The sequence below is a fragment of the Ruditapes philippinarum genome, unplaced genomic scaffold, assembly GCF_026571515.1.
Source record: "Ruditapes philippinarum isolate M1 unplaced genomic scaffold, ASM2657151v2 ctg843_1_1_1_1, whole genome shotgun sequence".
In the NCBI taxonomy this organism is placed as follows: Eukaryota; Metazoa; Mollusca; class Bivalvia; order Venerida; family Veneridae; genus Ruditapes; species Ruditapes philippinarum.
In genome coordinates, this window is record NW_026861816.1 from 183165 (window position 1) to 210850 (window position 27686).

Genomic DNA, 27686 nt, shown 5'->3' on the forward strand with positions numbered 1-27686 from the left:
TGATCAAATATCGGCAATCGATCCACCTTATTGGATAACTCACCAACAATTACCCAATAAATATTTCTTATTATAATTATTTTTCCGTAAGTGGCCGACTACTCATCCAACCTCATTTCTGATTCAGCGTTGAGAGGGAATGACCATCAGATTGAATGTCCGAGATTAAATGTCACGGAGAAATTACGCCTCGTTTAAGGATCACACCAGTGACCCCTTAAAAACACCGATACACTCTCTTTCGAGCTGTTGCGCATCCGAGATCAAATATAATTTTAACTGTAAGAAAAGGGTTTCAAAAAGGGACTATTTGTTGTATCTTTTTCATTTAAAAGAAGCACATTTTACATGCAATTAAACAAGGCTACTTTCTTTGAGAGAAATTTAGTAGGGCAAACCAAATCACCTTTGCCAGTTCTTACAATAATTGAGAATGTAATATTTTACACTATTTAATTCCGAGATCAAATATAATTTAAAGTTTAAGAAGAGGGGTCCGAAGTGGAACTTTTTGTTGTTTATTTTTCATTTGACATGCAATTTAGCAATGCTACTTCCTTTGAGAGAAAATGATGGAATATCACCTCTGTCAGTTCTTACAATGATTGAGAATGGAATATTTTTACACCCTTTAATGCTTTTAAAAAGAATTCATGCTATTTGACATCACAATTTACATTTTTAACTACACGTATAATAATTTTTCAGCGTGTTCAAAATAAAAAGTTTGTCAATACCTACTTGTCAATGGCTGATTACAATCAAATACCGTTGATAAAATAGGGAGAGTTTTATGTTAGATCCAAGTGACATTAATATTTAACCCTAAATAACGTTATTTATAAATTGTTTTCACCTTTTATTGAACTTTGTACATCACACGAATCATTGTTATCTTGTTGGTATGATTACGATTGATTTAAAAATAAATTATTTATGAATGTTTACGATCATTGATTAAAAACTAATTAACAAAAAAAAAACAATGTACACGAGAAAGAGAAAATTCAAACATTCTTGCCTTTATGTTCATTGAAATACGAATACAAGTGTGTCCTTTAGACGTTCCATTAATACCCTCGATTCACAAATCATTTTAAACATAACATTACAAAGTTGATTTGACAAATCTGAATTTGGTTGCAATTTATACCTTTTTTTAAGTATTAGCATTATCATGTACATGTATCATTTCGCATGTATTTGTTCTAGTTTCTAAATACTGTTTAACAATAAAAATAACATTAATATCTTAAAATATTTATTATGAATATTAATTTTGCTATAAATCTGATAAAAACTACTTGTCTTTTGTTAAAAAAAATAAAATAACTCAAAAGCATTTTATTTCTACTCTTTATTGTTCTTTGAGTTTTAGATTTAGGAGTTGAATAGTAACCAAGGTTTCAATAAATAGTGTTTCTATTTTGTTTATGTTATTATAATAAGATCTTGTATTACTATATTGAAAGTACAAGCGGGAATACATATAACTGAATTTTATCAAATACAGTAGTATATTTTATCTAAAACATAAGTATGTATTTTGTTGCCGCACACGTCTAGTTCTACTATTTTTTTGTTAGTAATATTCCCTATTTGTCTAACAAAAAATCTGTTGGTTTGCCTGACGTTCATATTAACATTTACAATGAAAGAATTACATTCATACATCAAGGGTGTTAATCTTACAAATGTCAATATTACTTTGTCCTTGGTAATCAAGCCATTCCTTCCAATCCAAATAAACTAACGCATTCCTTGCTGGTTTAGTTTTAATAGCATTAAAGTTGATCATACAAATGATGCCTGTCGACTTGCAAGATTGTTAAGCGAGGCAGAAAGGATTTTTGTGTTCAATAAATTTCAGCTACTACAAGTCGATAAAGACTTCATTTCAACAATGGAATCTGATTCAAGTTCACAAAAACTAACAAGACTACTGTTTGTGGAATTCTGGTATATAAGTCCCGCCGCTCTAGGTCCGAACCCTTGACAATGGTCGACGTGAATACGATCTGTGTCACTGTAGAGCTCGTTCAAACGTCCAGAAGAATGGGACTGATAACAAGGACATGTGTGTGGTCGTCTCCCATTCATGAAAGTGATATCACGTAATTTATCCGTATTTAGCAATCCATTGACGTTCTCAGTTCCGTTCAAATCCATAAATGACAACTTTGTAATGTTGTTCGCATTTTTTTCTAATAGAATTGACAGCCGTTTTATCGGAACAGTAAATTGACTTTGACTTTCCATTAAGCTCCAGCAGTTTTTCTGAAGTATAACAACAACAACAACAACACAGTGTTCTTTTGAAAGCCAACCGGAATTTCTTTGACATTAAATTATACAATATCAGATTGATAATTGAATTTCAGAAGTAAAGAACCCCTGAAAATACAACGAGAATGATAGTATCCGTTTTAGGTTTTTAGGTAATTTGTACAACGTCACAGATCATTTTTGTTTGTCTTTAATAAGCTTTTATAAATTTTACTATTATCATTGTGATAAATATATAATTCATGTTAAATTACCATTTATGACAGTCTTAAAATTAAATTTGCGTGGAAACTAAATAAATATTTGATAACTTTGCCAGTGTAGTAAAATCATCATGTTTTTAAAGAATAAAACTTTCTCTTACTGAACGTATGAAAATAACTTTTTAAAACCTAATTGATAGATGCCTTTTTTAACTGTAAAGATTAAAAATAAATACTATACCAGATACGGAGAACAAATCTGATTGGAATTTGATTAAAGTTGGAGTCCACATGTCAACCGGAAAATATAAGGTGATGAGACGCTGTGCATGGAAAGGTGCCCACTGCACGAAAAAGGCAACGACAACGGCAACTGCAATATAGGTTTATGTAAATGATATCATTTGACAAGCGAAAGTTATGGAAGAGAATGTTAGTATAAGAGACATATTAAAACATGATAACATATTTGTATATTGTATAATCCTAGCTGTCTGATAAAATTAAAATGGTTGAACAAATGTTTATTATTGTTTCTATCCAAATTGTTTGTTTTTAAGAAAAATAATGTTTTTCAAAGTCCATTTAGGAAAGTCCTGGTAGTTTTCATTATTATTACAGGGACTCATCATATTCGTTCATAATAACACGCCTTAGCAATATTATTTAATAATCAAAGAATACTGGATCCGTAAAAAATTAATTCCACTTTATTTTAAAATGTAGAAGAATTAACAGTTTAATGTAAAAAAAATTGACATGCTTTGTGGCTAAATGTGCATGTTTTAATTTCCCTTGAATCCTAATAGTGTAATGCCTTTAGTAACATGTAGGTATTTGAATTTTTAACCAAATGATTGTACATTCGACTCCTGAAGTACATAAAACTAAGAAGCTGTAAATTAAACGGCGGGAGATATAACAGTTAAATAATGTTTGTTTTAAGTTTTGCACTAATGAAATCAAGTCTTATCAAATAAAACCTTGATAGGTTTCAAAGTTTTCTCTAAATAATGTACAGTAGAGTATAGCCTTATATCCTTTATAATAATTATATTATATCTTTTTGTTTCCATTTAAGGAAATATTAAGATCGTCACCGAAAATGCATACTCTGTAGATTTAATCACAAAGTTTTATTATATTAACGTTTGCATTATTTGAAATTCCTTACATAACATTCTAACGACTGCTTTCCTCGCCATCGTCGTTGACTTGTGCTTTGTTTCCAGTTGCGAAGAGCGCAATTTATTACCAATCAAACCGTACATTACAGTTATGAGCCCCATTGGAAATACAAAGAAAACAAATGTAGATATCTGGAAAGCATACGTCATCCCCCTCTGCCATTCAAAGGGGATGTTACATTGTAAAGAGTCTTCTATACCAGTCCCATTGTATGACACATACGGGAAAACCCGCGTATGAATCGGATAAGGCAAAGCAAATAGGCACGATAAAATCCAAATTGAAATCACCATTTTAACAGCACGTGACAAATTTGATAAGGTCTGCGCTTTTAATGGGTGACATATTGCCACGTATCGTTCAACGGTGAAAGCTGTGATTGTGAGAATCGATGCGTATGATGTCATTTCCGCCACAAAAGATTTGAAAATACAAAGTGGTTCTCCGAATCGCCATGGATACGACTCCCGTATTCCATAAAGTTCAGTTGGAAGACCTTAAACAGAAACAAAAATAATGTTAATTAAGAAATATATGTCTTTTTTTATAGCAGATTTTTGGTCACACTTTTACATTATCCTGATAACAAAATGAATATGTGTTTTTGATAAGATAATTGTCACACGATTTTTATCTTTCAAATTGGTTTTCCAATACAATTACAGAGCATTCCGACTTTTCAGAACGCTTAACTACATTTATTTAGGAAATAGATATCAATTCTGAGTGCATTGTTGTAGAATAATGCACGGTTTGAGTTCAAATGCGTAGTAATATAATCACGAAGGTCGATAGGCCTGAGTGATTAATTACAACGCATTTGAACGAAAAACGTGCATTATTATACAATAATGCACGAAGAATTAATATCTATTTCCATTCTAACACGTCAAGAAAAAGTATAATTATTATTATAAAGTTGGACTTTATGTTTGGTGGTTAAATTTGTTTTCGCCTCAGAGTTTCCAATAGAAACGTTCTTTAAAGGCTGTTCCAGTGGGTTGAAAAAAACTGTCGTTAAATCTACTGTGTGTAGAAACATTTTGAGAATAACGAATTTTGAAAACGTTGATAAAACTTTGTTTGTTCATTTTATTTCACTCTATAATTTTTCAAGCGAAATACAAATTATTAAAAGTGAAATAAATGTTAAACCTAACTCGTCTGCGATATTAAAATAACGTACTTGATTTGATTGTTTTGCACGTGCTGTTTGGCGCTACATTGTGACGTCACGTAAACAACACTTTAAACGTCTGTACAGCGTTAACGACTGAATTAAAGATATTGGTGTTCGGATTCATTTTCTTAGTTAGACCATTTTCTATCATTCTAGATAGTTTTTACAACAAAATTCGACAAAAAATTGTTTTTATTTATCAGATTTTTAAACAAAATGGCGCCCTCAATGTGAAAATATACAGGGAGATAATAAGAACGGCGAGTGCATTGTTGTAGAATAATGCACGCTTCCGGCCTTCTTTGTCTATATAGGAAAATTTCCGATAGTGTTAGAATAATATGTAAAGTCAGAATGAATTGAGACATTGAGGCATTTAAATAATAAAAAATCGAAATAATTACTACAAAATTAGACATGAAATTAAATCGGTTTAATCCTTGTTTAAACGTCAATGATTGTGTTATCAGTTCTTCCGACTAAGCAATAATTTAAGGATATAACGACCCAAAGTTTAAAACTGTAACGTATTCTAACTCGAACATTAGGAAAATAGTTTTTTGTGTGTGTTTGTCAATTTGTTCAGATATATTGGTACTAATGTTAATATCATGACATAATTCGTGTAATTGATGATACAAGGATGCAAAATTTACGTCAACCTAAATTCAATGATATGTGTCACACCAGCAACAAGTAAAATTGCTTAAATTAAACAAATGTTTCTTCTCTTTTCCGTATCGCACATTTGTATTGTAGTTTGACCTTAAGCAGGAATTGAATATGTTTAACGAATTTAGAGAACCCCACTACACTGAGTTTTTAAGTCTAAAAACATAAAATGTTAAGGCACTTAAAAATAGAAATATATGCAAAGGATAATTAAGAAATAGAATCAGAAATATATTGAACATCATTTATTATTATTATTCTTAGATCAAATTGAGTGAAACCGTTACAACGGTTTTACATTTTTTGTGATATTTCAGAAGTAGAGAAATTATCCTGGAAAAAAACGGAGTAGATAAATGACTTAAAAATGTGCACACAAGTTGTAAGTCTAGACCTACATCAAATAGAGCACTAATCTCGAAAAAAAAACCTTTAAAAATGCGAGCCAAAGTTCGGGTCTAGATGTTTGATAGAATGGTGTCAGACTTAAGGCTTTATATCCATGATGCTTATTTTCATTCTACGACTGATCATGTTCTATATCGATACATTATATTAAATCGAAGACTGAACAAAATTCTATTTGTATAATTGGTATGGAATACAAATCAACAAGATTGTCTGGTAACTTTAGCATGTTTCGAACAAGTTATTGAAGATATGTCAAGACGTCCATACTGATTTACTTCTTTAACCTCTACATCACATTTTCAGACATAAAAGTACTTAATCCTGCTATTATTTGGAATACGAATGACGGACTGTATATTATGATAAAACAAAGTCTGTTTGAATGGTCATATATATAATGCATCTGTTGTATATATTTGAATGTTTTAATGGCATATTATGTTTTCCAAAATGTTTGCAAGGAAGATGAGTGCAAAGATGGTTACTAATGGTAAAATGTTGCATCACTAGTGAAATAAACAGGACACAAAAAAATCTCTTTTTTTCTTTCTTCTTGAAGAGAGATTTTAATGATTTCTCTATCTTATCTTAAAACATTACATTATATGCATATTTGTAAAATTCATACATATTTACAGCGTTTTTCTAAAGTGTTAAAATATGTAGTCATCTATGAAATAAGAAAGAAAAGTCGTTTTGTCAACAGCAGTAAAACATATGATCATCATATCAAACATTTGTTTTGTAACTTTAGAGTCTTAATGCATCTTTCAAAGTCAATTTCTCGTAAGTGTTAGGTATCCATATTTCACTAGGAAATGTTAAACGAATTAATCAAGATTATTACATTCATTTTCATCAGTGGTTCTCTAAGATATTTGTCAAGCATATTTGTCAAACTTTCAATGTGTTGATACAGCTAATAAAGTACAACATATGGCACAATAATGATTGAAAAAAAATTAATAAATGTTCATTATTTCAGTCATATAGGTATTTGCTGAGACTGTATTTTGACCAAAATGTTATTTAGATATAAGAACGTACAACATTTAATTACATTCAGTTTTGTAAGCAATGCGTATTTTTTAAATATATATATTTTTTTAAATAAAGCTGTTAACACAGTAATGCGTTTTAAGATAACATTTTTCAATGTGTGTGTGACCAAGTCCATGTTCTATCACGTATTGTACGGATATTGTAAGGTATGATAGGCCGATCTATTATGAATATTCATTAACGAATTAAGATTTTCCGACTAAATATTCTTTTGCTACCAATGTGAAATAGTCATTAATAACATACTACTACATTTCGATAATTGTTTTTATCTGTTTAAATAGCAGAAGCAAAGGGAAGAAAAGTAATTAATGTTTTCTAAACAATTGTGTGAAAATATACATTTGTTTTAGCATACCGAGTTTTTTATAAGTTACAGGAGAATACAGAAAGAATAAATATCACATTCAATCACGACCGCATAATTGCATAGACTTCCTTTATCATGTTTGGAATCAAAATGTATCATAGGAACGGCGCAACACTAGACAAGGAGAATAGGGGGATTATCATAACATGACATTTAAGACGACAATGTTTTGTATTTTAAATAATTTTATATGATAAATATATTTTAATGATGCCTGACTGGTTATGATAAATATAGTAATGATAAATATAATCTATCGTCAACCTTTCTCTTGAAAAATAAAAGAAGAAAAAACACAAACCTCCCTTCATCCTTAAAAATGTAAAAGAAACGTTACGCATTTTGGAAAAAAAAATATGTCACAGAAATTTTTTGATTAATGATCTACTATTGCATTATAAACGAAGTGATATTTCCCCATAAATCCTAATAAAATTGCGTATTCTTAACCATCTGTTTACTTCCCACGTCATAAGAGTACACTATTACATTTTGACAGAACATCACTGAATAATATTTAATAAAGGAATAATATCCTTTAATTGACGATGTTCCAAAAGTCATCTCAAACTTTACATCACCAAATTTTATCATGTTCGTGACATTAAAGCAAATAGTTACACAAGTTTACCATCTTGTTTTAGAAATATTAATTTTTCAAGTCAAAAGTATGTGTCAATTATGAAAAAACAACAGCAGCAGCAACAACAACAACGACGACAACGAAAACAACATATTTTTTTTCGTCAGTAAAACAATAAGCTCCATTTTATCAAAGTTGTAAAGTAGTTCCCTTATTTTGACTCATGTCCAAATGAAAAGTATTGATAGAATTAAAAATGTCATTTTTAAAAGACATTTCAGGAAAAGAATCAAAGAAAACCATGATATGACACAGACGCTTGGGGGTCTGATCCTTCTCCAACGTGATTCGCCCCTTTAGACACTCTATCAAAAATATTTTTTATGTTTAAACACGAATGGGACATTTATTAGAACGATAAAACTGGTTTTCAAAACAACTTTCGCAAATATGAAACAAATACCGTATACCATCAAGTCTCAATAAAGTAAAGATTGCAGACTCCAAAATGCAAACAGTCCAATCAATTTGCGACCTGAACCTTGCATATGTTTGCGCTCTTGTTTCGCTTTTTGAACCGGGACCTAACACAATTATTCCCTTTTGGGCCGCAAAATTCAAATATTTATATTGTACATTGTATAGAATTAAAAATAGGGAAACAACTCACTGTGCATCTTAGTCAAATGGAATGTCCTTTAAACAAGCGCTTGCAGACAGTTAACACGAGGGAAATGACGATAAAATGCTCGAGTATTCGAAAGCAAGTACACCGTTTGTGTACTGGTTTGACAAGCGCTCATCGCAAAGCCGAGAACTCTTCTCCTTTTAGGCCAAGAATGCAAAATTTACTTTCGATTTTAATTAAATGTTGATTTTCGAAAAAAATGTGATGTATGAATATCTATTCTCATTGCATCCAGAAGATAATTCGATATTTTATTGATTTTCATCGGAAAAGTCACGGTTAGGTTTATTTAATAATGATTTATAAGGTTTTATTAGTTTTAGGAATTGTGTTTACATTTTAAAGTCTGTACTCTTTACTTTATTGAGACTTTATGGTATACGTATTTTTCATATATGTAATAATTGTTTTGAAAACCAGTTTTATCGTTGGAACAGATGTCAAATTCGTGTTTAAATATAAAACTATTCTTGAAAGAGTATTTACAGGGCGTATCACGTTTGGGGGTAGGATCAGACCCCCAAGCGTCTGTTTGATATGAGCGTTGAATAGCTTATAGAATTTACAGCTATCCGCGCCATTTCAATTGCAAGTAATGAATGTTTCATCCTAACATTTAGTTTTGAAACAGAATCTTTAATGGTTAATTTTCGTCTTGTCTCCTCAATGATACAATTGTGTACTAAAAGACAACAAAGGCTTTGTGGGACAGTGCCGTACATCAACAGGCTCAATCAAACAAAAAAAGAAACAAAACAAGAACAAAGATCAACAAGTTAAAGGCAACATTAACAGGACGCAGCCCCCCGACGCTCCCAAGTAGGGCACCCAGAAGACACCCAACAAAACCTGGAGTGGACATAAGGGCGGCAAAAGGAGAGGGACATATAATGTGTGAAATAATATAAACTAATACTGGTCAATATGGTATTTAAAGGGATAACGGCTGTAGGGGTGAAAAGCGGAGGGCGTAAAAATGGGAGGGGTGAGAAAAAAACAACCACAAACAACAAACCAACATCACAAAACATGTAAGCATTCAAACACAAGTAACAATACAGACATGAAAAACATGTGAAGAAGCACAGTGATACCGCCTTAGAACAGTCAGTGGTAGTTAAACCAACCAGTTTTAGACGCGCCAAACCTCACGCTTAGCCCCAATATGTTCCTGAATGACACAAAAGTGTAAATAAAATTAATCCCCGCCAAGTGAAATTCTAACAATGGTCATTGTTACATTAGACGAAATATATAAAACACATAAAAGATTGTATTTCTTGGTAAACCTTTTTATTATATAACCTACATTTTTTTCATCTGTAGAACAGATTCCAATTAATTTGTTTTCAGCAGATCACAATCGTGTTTTGTTAATCGGTGTACTCAGTTTGAAATTATTATTTTTGTGTTAAACAAAACAATGAAAATATGAATAAAAAATGAAGCAAAATTTTAATATTGTTTTAAATTTATCTCCCAACGCTTTTTCAACACCTTCAGATATGCAATCAAATTATACTTGACTTTCTTTAAATCAGTATATGACCTGATTAGTCTGAAAACTGTGTACGTTATCCTAGCTCTATTCTGATGATAAAAAATAATCGCTTTCTGTTCCTGCAGAGTAAGGTCTAAGTATCACATAGCATGCTTTTAGTGCTCTATTTATTGATAATATCTTACAATTGTTGTATGAAAGAAAGAATTTCAAAATATTTGTGAGATTATTGACTTATCAGAAAACTGTTATAGACCCTTTCATTTAAGCGATAATAGTCAGGGAAGAGTTACTTCCCTTACCGGATGTGACGTAAATGGGGGATAAAACTATGCAGGCCGCATAGAATGTTAGCTTATTGAAAAGTTAAATACGCAAATACTGATCGTTCAATTATGATTCTACCATGTAAAACTTACGCATGCATACATAAATTCAATATCAAGACAATAGAAAAAAATACAAAAACAAAGATTGAGATTAATTCTCGCTACAGAGTGAAACAGCGAAATTTCAAAGTGAATATATTTATTAGATCTAGATTTGCTCTAATGCCAGGATAAGAAGCTAGTAACTAAATCAATTTTTTATATTTTATAAACAACCATACACACTGAAATTGCCTATTATAAATTTAAATGGTCATTTTCTAGTTTTCTGTGATATTTTCAGTCATTTAGAAAATTCCGGCGTATTTGTAATAAGATTGCCAATGTCTTTAAATGATTGTTTTTCAAGCTTTAATAGAACAATAACAGAACGCATTCTGCCAATATTTACTGATTCTTTTTCATTATGCCGTATAAAAAATATTTCAAAGAACCAGTGAAGGATATAATTTTATAAATATTCCGGAAAGAAGGAAAACCATCTGGCAATGACTTTTATAATTTTAGATTCGCACCAGAAGATATTAAGATAATTTTGATATTAAAAATCTATTCTTATGATTATAAAAATAGACACCTTTTCCCAGTTACTTATTTCATAGATAAATAGATGTGTATATATAAGCGCCACTGGGCCGTAACATATTAATTATCAGGGTGCATATGTTGTACATGTGTATATACAAGCGGCACTTAATTGGCTGTGATATCATAAATCACCAGGGTGCATTTTTTAGAGTTATAACATTGCATCAGATTACGTCACTTTTGTTAGTTGTCAAATTATTTATGGTCCGAATTTAGTTATGGATCATCCTAGGGACATTATTGGTCATGCCTTACTGATTTGATACTCGATCCAGAGTCCTACCTACTGGCACAGTCAAAAATACATAAAATTATAATTCAGTTAATAACGAATTTCTGTGAACGTGTTTCACAACTTGTTTTTTCTTTCTTTCTTTTTTAATATTTGATAAGCTGAGTATGAATTAAAAAATATCCAGATGAAAATATTACTTTACCAGCTTAAATATATTGGTGTGATGTACGATTTTTTGAGAGTGCATTTTTGCAGACACTAATAGTTTACAGTCAAGTACATTCAAAAGAATTTTACTTTATATTACTTTAAATTTTTTTTTGAAATTATTGATTTATGTTGTTGTCTTTTTTTTTGTCTTAGTAATGCTTAAATCAAAATGATATTTCTATAAATTACCAGTATCTTGCAATTAATTATTATGCAGCCGTGTTTTGAAACTACAGAATCCTTACATTTTTGAAACTCAAAATATCTTATTGGTATTGTATATTACCAGAGACATAGATAAATTATCTACATCTCTGGTATTAGCAAGTTAGTACGATTTAACCGCCTGGTAAAATTTTCATTATTAAGAATCTAACGAAAATGGTAATCATGATCAGTTACCCAGCAATATGGTCTATTATTAAAACAAATCGTTTATCTTATTATAGTAAACATTTTTATTCATTTCCCCATCCTTTTTATGTAATATCTTATTCAATTACACAAAATTTTGGCAATTTCAATCTGCCAATCTTACAAGAGAAAGCATTAAGATCTTTATATCTCTCTTTTTATTGTACTTAATCGTATCGGCATTGTCCACCGTATCCCCTAATGACGTCATCCAAGGGCGACAACTTGAATACGGTCTTAAATGAAAGGGTCTATAAATCATAATATATTTTACTGACAAATTGAATTTCTGTATTTGACGTGTAGTGCTGAAACATTAACGAAAGGGGTACGCTTAATGAAGGTCTCTCTACTTATGGAGATTTCCCGTAGTAGCTTCAAAGAAATTTTCTAATGAATTAAGAAGAGAAACAATCAGTTTTTTTCTATTCTATTTCACATAGCTGATGTTAAACTAATTAAAATCATTCATCTCATAAACACCTGTTGCTGCATTTTTCAAGTGTATGAATATGTGATTTTTAATGGCGCAAGCATAATTATGTACGTTACTATACGTTTTTCCAAGATACACTGGGAATTATTTCTAAATCATGGCAATATCAATATGCAGTATTTTTACAGACCGAATATCATTTTTTAGGTCTGTTAAATACTTTTCAATATATTTGCAACTTATCTTGTATAATCTACGAATAATTAAAAAAAAACAATTAAACCTATATCTGTGTCTATCTTTGTCTTTTTATTATGATCTGATTATCATTTAAAAGGAATACCAAATAATCACATGCGATCAAATTTCCATAATTGCAGAGTTCAATCCTATTTTATAAAAACAAAAGTATCAAAGGAACGGCAAAAGGATGTCAAATGTATATGCGGTCCAAAATAATCCCAGGTATTTGTTTTACTTTTTATGAGTTCTGTTAAATGACATCGACAGGTCTTATTATTTGTCAAGTTTAATTAATTTGAACTAGACCACACATTTTAAGCAGCAGAATTACCAGCATTTGCACGCAGAAATAAATAGATGTTTTAGTAGCAATATGTTTCAATACAACTGTGATATATGATCTGCATATATGTTGAAGTAATAAATGACATGCAAAAGTTTACTTTTTTTATTGCAGCAATAAACACCAGGACTACTGTACCTTATAAGCCTATACATCATAAAACAATTGGTAAAACATAACAAAAAATATAAAGTAGCTAAAATATAATTCCACCTGATCTTTTGTCAAGTTATTTAGGAGTTAGCATGTCAAGTTCTTGTTGCTGTGAAATTGAAAAGAAATTTGAAGAATGCATAGATAAATATTTCGAATTAATTACAAAATAAAACGATTTATGCACGAAAATACATTACAGGAAGATAAACATATGTAGTGATCGTTTAGTGTTTCAGCCCTTTTGTTAGTATGTCGATATCTTAGTGCACTAACGGGATAATTTCTGTTAAATCACATTAAAGTTTGTTTGTTTGTTTGTTTGTTTCATTTTACGCCTTTTCCCAACAGTATTTCAGTCATATAGGCAAATCACATTAAAGAATTAACCCATTACTGAACTAAGATGAAATTAAGGTAGGAACATATTCAGTGTATCATCCGAGTCTTTAGATAATTTAATCAAATGACATTATGCAATTCATGAAATATGTTAACGCATCCGAAAGATTCCTACCTGGAAAAAAGCTATGGCATTTTAATATTTATATATAATGAATGATTTGAAAAGTTGGCTAATTTTAAATGGTTTCATTTTCTTCTCACTCTTTCTCACGCAAGCTGTTTTGTACCACTGTCCTCCCATATAATGACATAGTGATGAATACGAAATGTCTCGCATTTCTATCTTTTCTACCATTGATATGCAAATGTGTCACAATATATGGGATCTTGCCATTTTCTGGTCAATATAAGCAATTAATATTATATTGCTGGTATGATGGAAAAACTATGTCTATAAATCATTATAAAATTCAATTGAAAATGAAATCAATTTTATGTAACTATTTATGGCGCAAAAGATGTTTTGTTTCGATAGATATTTTAAGTAAATCAGTTTTGTCGTCTTAGATCATCGATATAAGATAACAAATGTTTCACTTTAAATGTAAGTTAACTTACTTTGAAATATATAATTTAAAAAATTCAGTATTTCAAAAATTAAAAAGCTATCAATGATTTGCCTCACAGACACAAAAGTAGGAAACAGAACTGAAAGTGTATTAAGGCATTTAATTTTAACACTGAAAACCATGAACACTTGTTTTTAATAAAAAAATGTAAAGATTACCATTCAAGTGTTTTCATTAGTAATATATACTGCGGATAGCACTTACAATAACGGGTACTCTGTTCACTAACTTGTCAAAAGATTGGGTAACAGGAACGACCTTTATATAAATATCAATAAAAATTATTACCTAAATCAGGAATAAATTGCGCGTGTTTTTTTTATTCTAAAAGCCACATGCTATCGCCACATTGTTTGTCAAGGTTGCATCAAATGTATGCCACACGGTGTTTCTATTTTGATTTTCTTCAAGAATTCATATCCATAAATATTGTTAGGCATGTGTTCATGTTTTTTCATGAAAGCAGCGTCATGGACGGTACAGACCGCCTCCATGGTCGAGGGGTTAGAGTCGATGACTTCTAATCCAGTTACCTCTCTGGCGAAGGTTCGATCCCCGGGAGATGCTTTGGTAGTTTAGCACGGAGGAGGTAGTCTAGTTCTAGTACTGGTGCAACTCTCCAGGAACGATGGTTAGGAAACTACCCGCCTATATGACTGAAATACTGTTGGGGAAAAGGCGTAAAATGAAACAAACAAACAAACAAATGAACGGTACAGAGAATAATGTTTTTAAGTACATTTTAGATTTAATTTAGATAGAAGTAAATTATTTTCTAATTATAAAAGTCATCATTTACACTAGAACTCAAGAAATACACGGTACAATCCAACAGAGTCGGGTTTTTCATTCATTCCATTTGGTATTGTAAGAGGATTAGATTAATTAGTTCGATTCGAGATGAGCTGAATATTCATTTTCTTTGATGTTATAAAAATGATTTTATCATAACTGTTATAAAGCAATATTTTATCTATAACACAGTGTGACCTTTTATGATTCACTTAATTCATATAAAAAGAGATGAAATAATAGATATAGGTCAGCTAAATTGAGTATGTAGCGATTGTTTCATTTATCAGGTTTAGATGTTTATTTGAAATTGACATTCATATCTAATATTATACATAAATGTATTATTTTTCATGGCATTTTATTTCATATCCATTTACATGTATATTAAGCGAACTTGTGAAATTTAAGTCCTTATTGAATAACAATGACTATAATATTATTATCATCATATACCAGCAATGACAAAAATACTATAATTAAAGAGCATTTTCTTATATATTGAACGTGTTTATTTCAATAAAAAATGCTTATATTAGAAAGAAGAAAGCGATGTGTTGTAATAAGTAAGATTGATACAATATCGTTTTTGTTGCAGACAAATGAAAAGATAACATAGACATATAGTCCAATCACGAGTACAAATTAAGAGAATTCTTCTTATTATCTGAAAAATAAATCTGCATCGTTCATAGAGTAAATCTTTTTCATAGATTTTTCTCAAACTTCTTTCTATATTTTCTAACAAGTTATTAATAATTACAATGAATTATTGCAAACATATGCAAATATTGATAATTTGTAATTTTGTTCGGGGAACTTTTTCTTGAAATTTAAGAAAGGTCTTTTTTATATATATGGTAAAAAAAGCTGGCCGTAATATGATATTAGCTGATTTTTAAGCAAGTTTCAATGATAAAACAGCTCAGACATTATTGAATTCATGCTAGTTCTAAGAGAACATTTTTTTTCATAAAATGCATTCTATGATATTTGACTTCCAGATAATTTCTAAAAAAAATACATTTTCGTTAAATTTATAAAATACTGTACAATATTAAAAAGACATATATACAATAATGAGGTTTAATCATGTTTCTCGAAAATTCCATTGATTTAAGAAATTGCTGTGAAAACTTTAAGTTTATCAAAATGATAAAATGTATTTCAGCAATGGTCTCTTTTGAAAGTTTATTTTAAATATTCATACTGTTTCAGAATGAAAGAAATACCTGCGTAAAATTTAGGTTTAAACAAAATCTTTGTGATATTTATACAACGGTTACAGCATAGCTTCTGATCCTCTTAAATCCTTATTTGGTTTGTTTATGGACTTGATAAAGCACACTCCTAAACATAATAATATTTTAAATTGAAAACTAATAACTAACTTTGCTGAATAGGAGTAAGGAAACTACATTTAACATGACTTTATGCGATTTACAATGTAATTTAAAATAATTGGCTAGGAAGTAACATGGCATCGTTCATAGAGTAAATCTTTTTCATAGATTTTTCTCAAACTTCTTTCTATATTTTCTAACAAGTTATTAATAATTACAATGAATTATTGCAAACATATGCAAATATTGATAATTTGTAATTTTGTTCGGGGAACTTTTTTTTGAAATTTTAGAAAGGTCTTTTTTATATATATGGTAAAAAAAGCTGGCCGTAATATGATATTAGCTGATTTTTAAGCAAGTTTCAATGATAAAACAGCTCAGACATTATTGAATTCTTGCTAGTTCTAAGAGAACATTTTTTTTCATAAAATGCATTCTATGATATTTGACTTCCAGATAATTTCTAAAAAAAATACATTTTCGTTAAATTTATAAAAAACTGTACAATATTAAAAAGAACTATATACAATAATGAGGTTTAATCATGTTTCTCGAAAATTCCATTGATTAAAGAAATTGCTGTGAAAACTTTAAGTTTATCAAAATGATAAAATGTATTTCAGCAATGGTCTCTTTTGAAAGTTTATTTTAAATATTCATACTGTTTCAGAATGAAAGAAATACTTGCGTAAAATTTAGGTTTAAACAAAATCTTTGTGATATTTATACAACGGTTACAGCATAGCTTCTGATCCTCTTAAATCCTTATTTGGTTTGTTTATGGACTTGATAAAGCACACTCCTAAACATAATAATATTTTAAATTGAAAACTAATAACTAACTTTGCTGAACAGGAGTAAGGAAACTACATTTAACATGACTTTATGCGATTTACAATGTAATTTAAAATAATTGGCTTGGAAGTAACATGACATTGACAAAGAAATTAAAAGTTAATCAACATACCGTATGGAAACAATTATTTGATAAAATTCTGTCCAGCCTATTAAAAGGTAACTGAACATTTTTAAGAAAAAGAGTCATCTGTCGTAAACACAATGAAAATAAGAGAAACACTTTTTCGTTTCTACTTTTAATATTTATTTTTTAAACACTTTTTTATTTTTACTTTTACAATCCACAAGTTTTTATCTCTCTAACACTTTTTTACTATTAAATGTATTTTACATAAAAATCCTTTTCATATCTCAATCACTTTCCTTCTTACAATACTTTTTAACACACACTAAACTTCTGTGACCATGCGGTCTCTATTTATACAAAGCTATCATGAAAAGCACGTGAATATGTTTGTGGCGGGAATTCAATGGCGGGAAAGTTAAAAGGAGCAATGTAATATAATAAGACTTTGGCGCGAAAACCAAAGGAGCAATAAACGGAGTATCAACATACAATAAAGTTTAAAGGAGCATATTCAAAGAACAGCATTTAAATACCAAGTATTCATTACATAATCGCTATGTTAGCGACACTCCCGCCATAGAAAATGAGCATACAATATTTATAGTAGAAAACACAATATGTATGTTTTTAAGAAAAATGATTAACTAGAGCTAATTATTAAGATTTAGAAACATCTATTAACAATGCACATTGATTAACTTAGAAGTGTCAAATTAATGCAATACATGACATATGATCTATTTCCAAATACATGAAGTAAAAACAATATATAAAAAAGTGCTTATATACAAAATAGTCTCTTCACAATCTCTTCCTGAGTGTTTCAACACACATTGCTATAATGTCAAACAATTAAAGACTGTCTTCGTGTCTCTATTCGATACAGAATGTATTGTTTAATGTTTTAGAAACTAAACACATATTTATTTTATGAAATATCATCGTTATTTACATCATTGATTTTTTTTTTATAATTTTTACTTAAAATAGTTTTTAATTTTTTGTTTTGCAATTTCCGCTGCCTTTCTGTTTGATACTTTATCTGGTTTCTTTTCACTTTTCTCACTGTTCGTATCCCCTTTGTCATCAATAAATGTGAGATTTTTATCACATTCAAGAAGATAAAGTAAGTTCAAAGGTCTGCCTATCAGTCTCTTCGAAGGTAGCTGTACTTTAGCAGATCGAATTTCTCCATCATTACTAGTCACTAACTCAACAATGCGACCAATTTTCCAACTTCCTCTAGGTAAGTTTTCCTTTATTTGCACAACATCACCCACACTCGGTATTGTTTTGGCAGTAATCCGTCCTGATTTTAATTGAGTCTGAAGGCGCTCTCTTAAACTCACAAGGTACTGATCACGCCAAATTTTCCAGAACTCATTCAGTAATCTTTGTCCTTTTTTCCAAATCTTTAACAGTTTTTCAGTTGAACTTTCGACAGGTAAATAGTTTTCATCACCATCGTCGTCTTCTAAGTCTGGTACACCGGTGTTTGGATTTAATGTTAAAAAATGCCCAGGTGTCAAAGTGATGTTAGAAGATAAATCATTTTCTTCGTAAACTAAGGGTCTCGAATTGACAACGGTTTCCACTTCCTTGATAAGTGTTTGAAGTTGAATCATTGTAAGAAGTTTTCGTCCTAATGATTTTCTTAGTGCACTTTTAACTACCCCAACTAACCGTTCATAGAATCCCCCCATCCAGGGAGCTAACTCGACAATGAAATTCCAACGAATGCCCTTCGAAGCTACGTATGACATTACTTCATTACTTTGCACTACGTTTTTCCATATATGATTTATGACTTTACTTGCAAGTTTAAACTGAGCAGCGTTATCAGAAACAATCTCGATAGGAGTGTTTCTTTGTGAAATGAATCGTTGCAAGCACATCAGGAATTCTTCTGTACTTAAATCCTGAATCACTTCCAAATGAATAGCACGTGTTGTCATACACGAAAATAAACATATCCAGACTTTTCTATTACCATTTGATGTTTTAATGTTCAAAGGTCCAAGATAATCTAATCCAGTTCGTGAAAATGCACTTGACTTTTGTACTCTTGAACTGGGAAGTGGGGCCATAACAGGCATTTTGTATGGGCCTCCATCGTAGCGGCGACACACATTACACTTATTTAATGCTGCTTTGACCGCTGAACGACCGCGAGTTATCCAATATGTTTGTCTTGTTCTGGATAGCGTATGTGATATTCCATAATGCATACACTCTTTATGTGCCCTTTGAATCACTAGTTCAGTAAACTTTTCTTTGTGAGGTAGAAGAATAGGTTGTCTTGCTCCTTCTGATAAGCAAGAGTTCCCTAAACGCCCAGTACAACGCAATAATCCATTGTTGTCGATAACCAGTCCAAGTTGTCTTTGTAGTCCGGACGGCTTTTTCTTTTGAATATTCTTATAGTCCTTATTATAAATGTTCCTTTGAACATAAACTATCCACAAATTTTCAGCTTGTCGTAAGTCGTCACAAGTTAGATATTTTGCATCATCTTTTACATTTTTGAGTTTCCTAATGAACTTTAACACAAGAGCTGTAACACGCAACAATTTTGTCAACGTTGAATATCTTTGAATGTCAATTCCACAAGGTGGTACAATATCATGTTTTGTTTTGCTTTCATTTTCTTCGACATGCAATGAAACACATAGTTCTTTTTCATCTTTTTCTTGCTTTAATTCCATGTCAATAATATTGTCGTGATTTGTATTCCAGTTTCGTGGACTTTCACAACACCAAGTGGGACCGTTCCACCAAAAAGAATTATCCTTTAAATCACTCACCGACGAACCTCGAGTTGCAACGTCAGCTGGATTATCTTTTGTGTCTACATGAGCAAAAATCACACAATTATTGCTTTTGATTTCTTTAACTCTATTTTTCACAAATACGGGAAGTTGCTTTTTACTATTAATCCAGTCTAATGCTACCTGAGAGTCGGTCCAAAGGTATTCGTGAGATATTTCTATCATTAACTGTGTCTTCACAAATTTCAAACACCTAACACCTATTAGCACTGCCATTAGCTCTAGTCTTGGAATAGTCATTTTCTTGACTGGAGCAAGACGTGTTTTGGCAAAGATCAAGTTTGATTTCACATCAGTTACATTTTCTTGCTGTAGATAGATTGCAGTGGCATAAGCCTTTGACGAAGCGTCACAAAAACAAAGTAAATTGTATTTTACATATTTGTCTTGAGAAACGATACTCCGGCGTATTTTGATGTCAGATATCAACCTAAGTTGATCGCTGATAAATGACCACTTATCGAGCACATGTTCGTCTGTTATCTTTGTATCCCAGTCGAAACCACTTTCCAACATTTCTTGAAGCAACATTTTTCCATGAAGAATGACTGGTGACACAAGAGCCATGGGGTCAAATATTGATGCTATTCCTTTCAGTACGATTCGTTTTGTCACTAATGAACGGTTTATATTCGAACATACAGATTTTACTGACAGAATATCTGATTTTATGTCCCAAACATGTCCTAGAACCTTAGTTTCAGTTTCAGTGGATCTGTCAACCTCTGGAATAAGACTGTTTACTTTTTCACTACTTGAACTCCACTCCCGAAGATTCATCGAGGCGTCTTTAAACATGCTTTTTGCTTCTTTATACAAGTCTACAGCTTGTTCATCGCTGGATGCTCCGGTTATAATATTGTCAACATAAATGTCATGATTCAGCTGTTCTGATAGTTTAGTGTCATAAGCATTCAAATGAGCCTCAATCGTTGCACTCAGAAGAAAAGGCCTTGAAATAATCCAAAACGGTACTCTACAGAAACGATAAATTTCGATGTTGTTTGGAAACAGTGATAGTCTTTTTGTGTCTTTAATCCAAAAGAATCTGGTTACATCGCGTTCTGAGTCTTGCAGACCAACTTGAAGAAACGCCTTTTCGATGTCCGCAACCATTGCCACTCTATGTAAACGAAATCTCATAAGTAGCCCACACAAGTCCTTGAGTAAAACAGGACCTCGAAAAAGACACTCATTCAAACTCTTTGATTCTGGTGATATTTTTGCCGACGCATCATAAACAATCCTTAGCTTTGTTGTTGACTTTTGACTTCTGGCGTGATAACCGCATGATGAGGAATATAGTGATGCATATATTCCTTGCCTTTCCCCGAGTCTTGAACCTTCTCAATAACTCCTTTTGACAGTTGGTCTTTTATAACATTGTTGTATTTTTCTAGCAGGTCAGGTTTGTTTTCTAGTCTTTTCAAACACGACTTAAGTCGTCCAATTGCAAGTCCTTTGTTTTCGGGTAAATCTGGATTTTCTTCTTTCCATGGCCAGGTAACACTGTATCTACCATCCTGAAAGGTGAGTGTGCTTTTAAACTTTCTCATTGATAACTCATCATCATTCATTTTGTCTTTGTCACAAATGCCTATAGCCTCTATGTTCCAAAAATCCTCTAGATCTTGAATCGAGTTTTACAAGAATCGATACCACAGAATATTCCTTTGTTTATAGTTGAATTGTTAACACTTCCGTGTGTGAGAATGAGCATGTTTGGTTCCTCTTTCTCTTTTATTTCTGAGTATGACCTTCCTGTTAGAATCCAACCGAGTTTAGAACACATCAGATACAATCCGGGCTGAACTTCAATCTTTTGTTGAAGTACAATGTCTAGGTAATGATCATTGCCGATCAAAAGTTCTATTTGAGATGTTTCATTTTTGTCGGGAAACGTATCAGCTAGATCCAAATTTTCTGCAATATCTCTGAATTCTTTCAGGACTTGTTTATTCAGTGACTTTCTATGTATGCTTCCACTTATCACTGGTACAATGTTTGCTTTAAGACATAGCTTTTGTCCATTTCTTAACTTTAAATTGATGGAAGTCACGTGTGTCTTTATCACTCTAGCATCTTTACCGCCAAATGTAAACACATGTAACTCTTCGACATACTGCTTCTTTAGTCTTAATTTGTCAGCTAGTGACTGTGTGATATATGTTCTCTGAGAGCCACAGTCAAGAAGAATTCTTGTCTTGACACTTTCGTTAGATGTTGGGTTTTGAATATCAGTTAGCGCCGTCTGCATAAACACAGATTCTCCGTGAGACAACATAGCATTTTCTTCATTTTGCTCCATCGGTGAGATATTATTGATTTGCTCCGTTGCACTCATCTGTGATTCTTCTTGTGTTGTTTGTTTATATTTCTTAGGACACAGACTTCTATGATGTCTATTGAATTGATTACAGTACACACACTTTTTATTTGATTTGCATTCACGAATTCCATGACCATCCTTTAGGCAACGATAACAACTACCTCTGATTCTGTTTTTCCGTTCTTCCAATGTTGCGAATCGAGTACACATGTCACTCCAATGATTCTCTGCACAATATCTACACACTGGCTTGTTATGAACAGTTTCATTGGCCACAAATGTGTCGGCACTGCTACGGAATTTCTGAAAATGATGTTGATTATGAAAATCTTTATTCCAAGTATTCGTTGGCATTGCTCCGTCTTTCTTTATTCCCTGTTCACTGAATTAAATTGACCTCCATGCACTCTATCACTCTTTCCTTTGTCAGACTTTTCACAAGCGGTAATGTAATCTCGTAGGTGATCACGCAAACTGTCAACAGTCCACTCATTCTTTGCTCCTTTTATTATTTCCAGCTGCCGGAGCACATCCTCTGGCAGCTTTGTGCGAATCATTGAAACAAAAACGTGTTGATTCACATTTTCCTTTAGCATCTCAAGACTGCGTTAGGTTTTTTTAACTTTATCCAAAAAAATCGCAGGCTTTCAACCTTTGTAGTTGGTGAATGAACATTAAGCATTTCTTTGTAATGAAGATCAATAATCTCTTGTTTGTTGCCGTACCTCTCTCGGAGAATTCCCACTGCAATAGAATAATTGTCGTTGGTACGCGCAAGTCCAGCTAATGCTCTCTTCGCTTCTCCGCCTAGTTTGCTTAGCAAATAATTAAACTTTTCTATGTTGGATAGTTTGGTGTTTCTGTGCACAATGGATTCAAAAGAGTCCCAAAATTCCCACCAGTTTATTTTGTTTCCGTAAAACATGTCCAAATCAAGTTTTGGTAATTTAACTGCACTTGTATTTTTTCTGTCCGTTTGCATCTGCACCATCATTTGATGTTGCTGTTCAATTTGTGTCATCATCATCTTTTGCATTTGTTCTTGATATGTCTCTTTTTCTTTCTCATCATGTTTCAATGGTACAATTGACTCACAAAATTGGTCTAAATCAATGATACAATTTTCTACCTCGAAATTCAAATTGCAATCCTCATCTACAATCTGTTGCAAATATTCCGAATCACTTTTAGTTAAACGTTCTGATAGTTTATCCATTTGACTCATCAATTTCTCAGAATAGGATTTCAATAGACTTTTACACTTTTGAACATCTTTTAAAAACTCAATTTCTGACACTGCACTCACCTCACTTTTCAGAAGGTCGTTTGCTTTTTGAAGCTCAGTTATCACCAATTTTCTGTACTTCGTTCTCACTCCTTTCAATGAAGCAACAGTTGGTATTTTAAATATATTCAGGTTGCACAAACACAATTTTATCATTTTTAACACTTAATCGAGCAAAGAAATAATCCACTTTTGAAATGCACTAAACACCTTTTGTCACTTCTCAATTTTTATTTTCACTTCACACTTTACATCCACTTTCGAATCCGGTTCGCGGGACCATTTTCATTGTCGTAAACACAATGAAAATAAGAGAAACACTTTTTGGTTTCTACTTTTAATATTTATTTTTTAAACACTTTTTTATTTTTACTTTTACAATCCACAAGTTTTTATCTCTCTAACACTTTTTTACTATTAAATGTATTTTACATAAAAATCCTTTTCATATCTCAATCACTTTCCTTCTTACAATACTTTTTAACACACACTAAACTTCTGTGACCATGCGGTCTCTATTTATACAAAGCTATCATGAAAAGCACGTGAATATGTTTGTGGCGGGAATTCAATGGCGGGAAAGTTAAAAGGAGCAATGTAATATAATAAGACTTTGGCGCGAAAACCAAAGGAGTAATAAACGGAGTATCAACATACAATAAAGTTTAAAGGAGCATATTCAAAGAACAGGATTTAAATACCAAGTATTCATTACATAATCGCTATGTTAGCGACATCATCTTTTATCATAGTTCATGATAACGGCTATTTATTCTGATATGTTATGTCTAGTGTTAATATCACAACATTACTTAACCCTTTACCTCATATATAAGCGAAAAAACGCACTTTCGACCCCTCCCACTCTTTTAGGCCTCATATAGTGAAAAGATGTCCTATTTGGGCTCAAAACACATGTTTTGTTTGAGAAATGTTGCTTAAAAAGTGAGCACTATTTTGGCGCCGCCCCCATCCAAAAGATACATCAGGGGGTTGCAAGAAGGGGGATGTGCCCCCTTCTGTTTGGGGTCCAGGTCTCCAGGTCGATCATGAGGTAACGTGTAACCAACGCTGAAAAGCCTTTTACTCTATCTCAATCCCTTGAGAAGTTGCAGCACTTTGAAATAAATTTTGATGGAAAAAAATCAAGGCAAAATAGTGATTTTTGGCAATTTTGAGATGTCCCCTCGTTGCCATGGTAACAGGAAATTTAAGACTGAGCAAGTCGTTACAAAAGCAATGGTCCAGTCAACATTTGTGCCAAGTTTGATTAGTATTGAAGCATTTTTCATAGTTTCACAGTAGTTTGAACTTGTAACAGGGGGCGTTTCAATGAAAACGGCCATTTTTCACAATATGCTCATGAGGGAAAGGGTTAACAAACTTATTTAGAATCCGACTTTCTTCTAAACAAATAATCATAATCATTTTCATCACTTAGAATTTCATTCAGCATACTGTTATTTAAAAAATCATGAAAAACAATTATATCTCAAAATTAAATTTAACCTGGCGCAATTAAAACAGTAAGTGTGAAATTTGACGGGTAAGAACGTGGCTTTTAAATTATTGTTCCGCAAAAAATGATAAAATTCACATATTGCAATTGTTGCATTATATGCAAAAGTTATTAACGATAATTACTTACATAATTATTTATTTCTTCAATATAATATAAGAGGATGAATTTAGACATTTACACGATATAAAGTTATATGGCATATTTACTGTTCCTTTACTCTGCAAATGTAAAATGTTTCAGAAAACAATACTTTTAGGTATACTGTCATAACTCTTGTTCAGGTAAATGTTTATCCGATGTGAAGTAATTATATACTATCAGAGGAGAATAAAGATTTTATCTACGCGGACTATACGTGGCATATGACCATAAAGAACGCTTTAATCAATGTATCGATCAGTTTGCTTTGTTAACTTCTCTTAAAGTAGTATACATACAAGTAACAATTTCTTTGTAACGCTACTCTCAACCGGAAATTACTCATATATATATTGAGTTTAAGGTAGTACACCCCTAATGGGCACAATAAGGAACTGTAAAATTGACAACATAGGACAGTTATACGCCTTAAATGTCACCTGTATGCAAAATTTAAACAAAATTTACCGTGTGGTTTATGAGTTATGGACATTTTTCTTAACTTAAACTTTGCCATTAAAAAGGTGTTTTTCAGAAATGAGGAAACTCTAAATAATCTTTAATATCATCATTATGAAAAATGTTTTCCTATGCTCATTGTTAAGAAACAAATAATGACATTTAGGTAACAAATTAAACAAGAAAAATAATTGTTTTTAAACGAAATGTTTTGATATGTATTAAAATGTAATTCTACCCCACCCACTTTTAACTCTTATTTCACCATTTCCATGTGTAAAAAGCCTTATTTAAAATATTCCTAAAATTTTGCACAATGAGGGGATGTTTTCAAAGTTTGCCTAAATTTTCTTAAATGTATATTGGTTGGTCTTGCAAAATATAAAATACTTTTACCGTGTAGTTTTTATTTTATTAACCTTTGAAAATATATGGTATCATATTTGCTATTAAATTTGGCATTATTTAGTAAAAAAATACCTACAAAAATTATATTATTAAAATAAACACTTTTTTCTTCCATTAGGGATCTGGGAGATTAATAAAATGTGTTAAAAAGAAAAAAAAAGAAAGAAAAAAAGTTACCCCTTCTGGGGTTCGAACCCACGCCCCTCAGTTTCAATACACTTTACAGTGATTCTAGCCTATTTCAAAGTGGAGATAGTGCATTAGGGGTGTACTACCTTAATATCATTAACTCATTCACTTATTAATTTCTGAAATATGCTGATAAGCACAAAAAAGCATAACATCAAGAAAGAAACAACTAACTATATTGATTTTCAATTATAAAATAATATTATAATATTAATAAAGATATGTAAATAACGTCATTCAAACGTGCAAAAGGATACAAATATATTTATTACAGTCAAAAACAATATTTTCGATAATTTTCGAAATGAAATTTCGCTTGAATGTAAAACTCATAATGCAAATGTAAGTATAATTAGAAATCACAGGAGATTTTAATGTGTTTGCTTTGTCCAATAATTTAATACATATTCTTGACACAAATGATATTAAGTACATTGTGTTGTTAAAATAGTGCATGTATCAAACTATTTCCCTGCATAAAGTGGTTTAAACCCCGCATGAGTTTACAAATATGTGGTATTTACATAACTATCCAGCCTATCCTATTTATAAATATTCAGTAATATTTTTATCATATAAGGAGACGGTTGCAATTAATGGCATTCCTTTTTTTTGTTTCTTGTTTTGCAATTTGATGTAATTTTTCGAACCAAAAAGTTAGACTACACTCTAAGTTTATGCTATTTGCTACAAAAACTATAATTAAAATAGTGTCTGTTAATTTGTTTCAAAACAGACGAAAAGCGCCCCCTCTCTGCATTCCAAGACATATCGGTGTAGATATAAATATATTTTGAGCATGCTGAGATTGTTATTTGTAATCGGAATATAAAATAAAAATAAATATCACATCCAATCACTATCGCATAATTACATAGACTCCATTTATCATACTTGTAATGAAAAAGTATCGGTAGAACGGCGAAAAACTAGCCATATAATTACAGGAAGTATAAAATCTAAATGTCTGTAGTACTTTAAATGAGTTATGATTAATGTGCTAGACTTTTATTGTTATTTGTACAGTAACTGTTAATGATAAATAAGACTTGCCTTAAAAATAGCTCACATTTGGTCCTAGAAGTAGACTGATATACTGGAAATATAAAAAGTAACTACTGCTATAATAATATTTACGTGCACGGGTAAAGAAAATCAATTGATGTTTTCAAGGTTCTGTTCTTTTCCCGAAAAAAAAAGAAAATAAATAAGTGACAGTTTGCTCTTTTTTCATTGTTAGGTTTGTTTTTTAAAGATTGACTGTTTAAATTGATGACCACAGTCTATATAAGCAAATGTTTAGGATTACAATATAAGTCTGACTAAATATATATAG

The 27686-nt window shown here is 31.3% G+C and overlaps 2 protein-coding genes across 2 annotated transcripts; both read right to left on the minus strand.

The window, feature by feature from the left end:
- Window positions 1-1866: 1866 nt before the first annotated feature.
- LOC132716927 (uncharacterized) lies at window positions 1867-21136 on the minus strand. The gene is made up of 4 exons (XM_060700272.1): window positions 18259-21136; window positions 3664-4173; window positions 2726-2862; window positions 1867-2277 (listed from the first exon to the last, which is right to left on the minus strand). The coding sequence occupies exons 1-4, from the start codon at window positions 21134-21136 to the stop codon at window positions 1867-1869; spliced, it is 3936 nt and encodes a 1311-aa protein (XP_060556255.1).
- Window positions 21137-21267: 131 nt separating this feature from the next.
- Window positions 21268-21597, minus strand: LOC132716928 (uncharacterized). The gene has a single exon (XM_060700273.1). It carries the CDS (start codon window positions 21595-21597, stop codon window positions 21268-21270), a length of 330 nt encoding a protein of 109 aa, XP_060556256.1.
- Between the last annotated feature and the right edge of the window lie 6089 nt (window positions 21598-27686).

Coding starts and splice junctions, on each gene's coding strand:
- LOC132716927 (XM_060700272.1), bottom strand. CDS start 21,136: ATGGTTGCGGACATCGAAAAGGCGTTTCTTCAAGTTGGTCTGCAAGAC. Junction 4,174..18,258: donor TGACAAAGGGGATACGAACA/GTGAGAAAAGTG, acceptor TTTCTGTTTAAG/GTCTTCCAACTGAACTTTAT. Junction 2,278..2,725: donor TGTTCTCCGTATCTGGTATA/GTATTTATTTTT, acceptor GTTATACTTCAG/AAAAACTGCTGGAGCTTAAT.
- LOC132716928 (XM_060700273.1), bottom strand. CDS start 21,597: ATGAATGATGATGAGTTATCAATGAGAAAGTTTAAAAGCACACTCACC.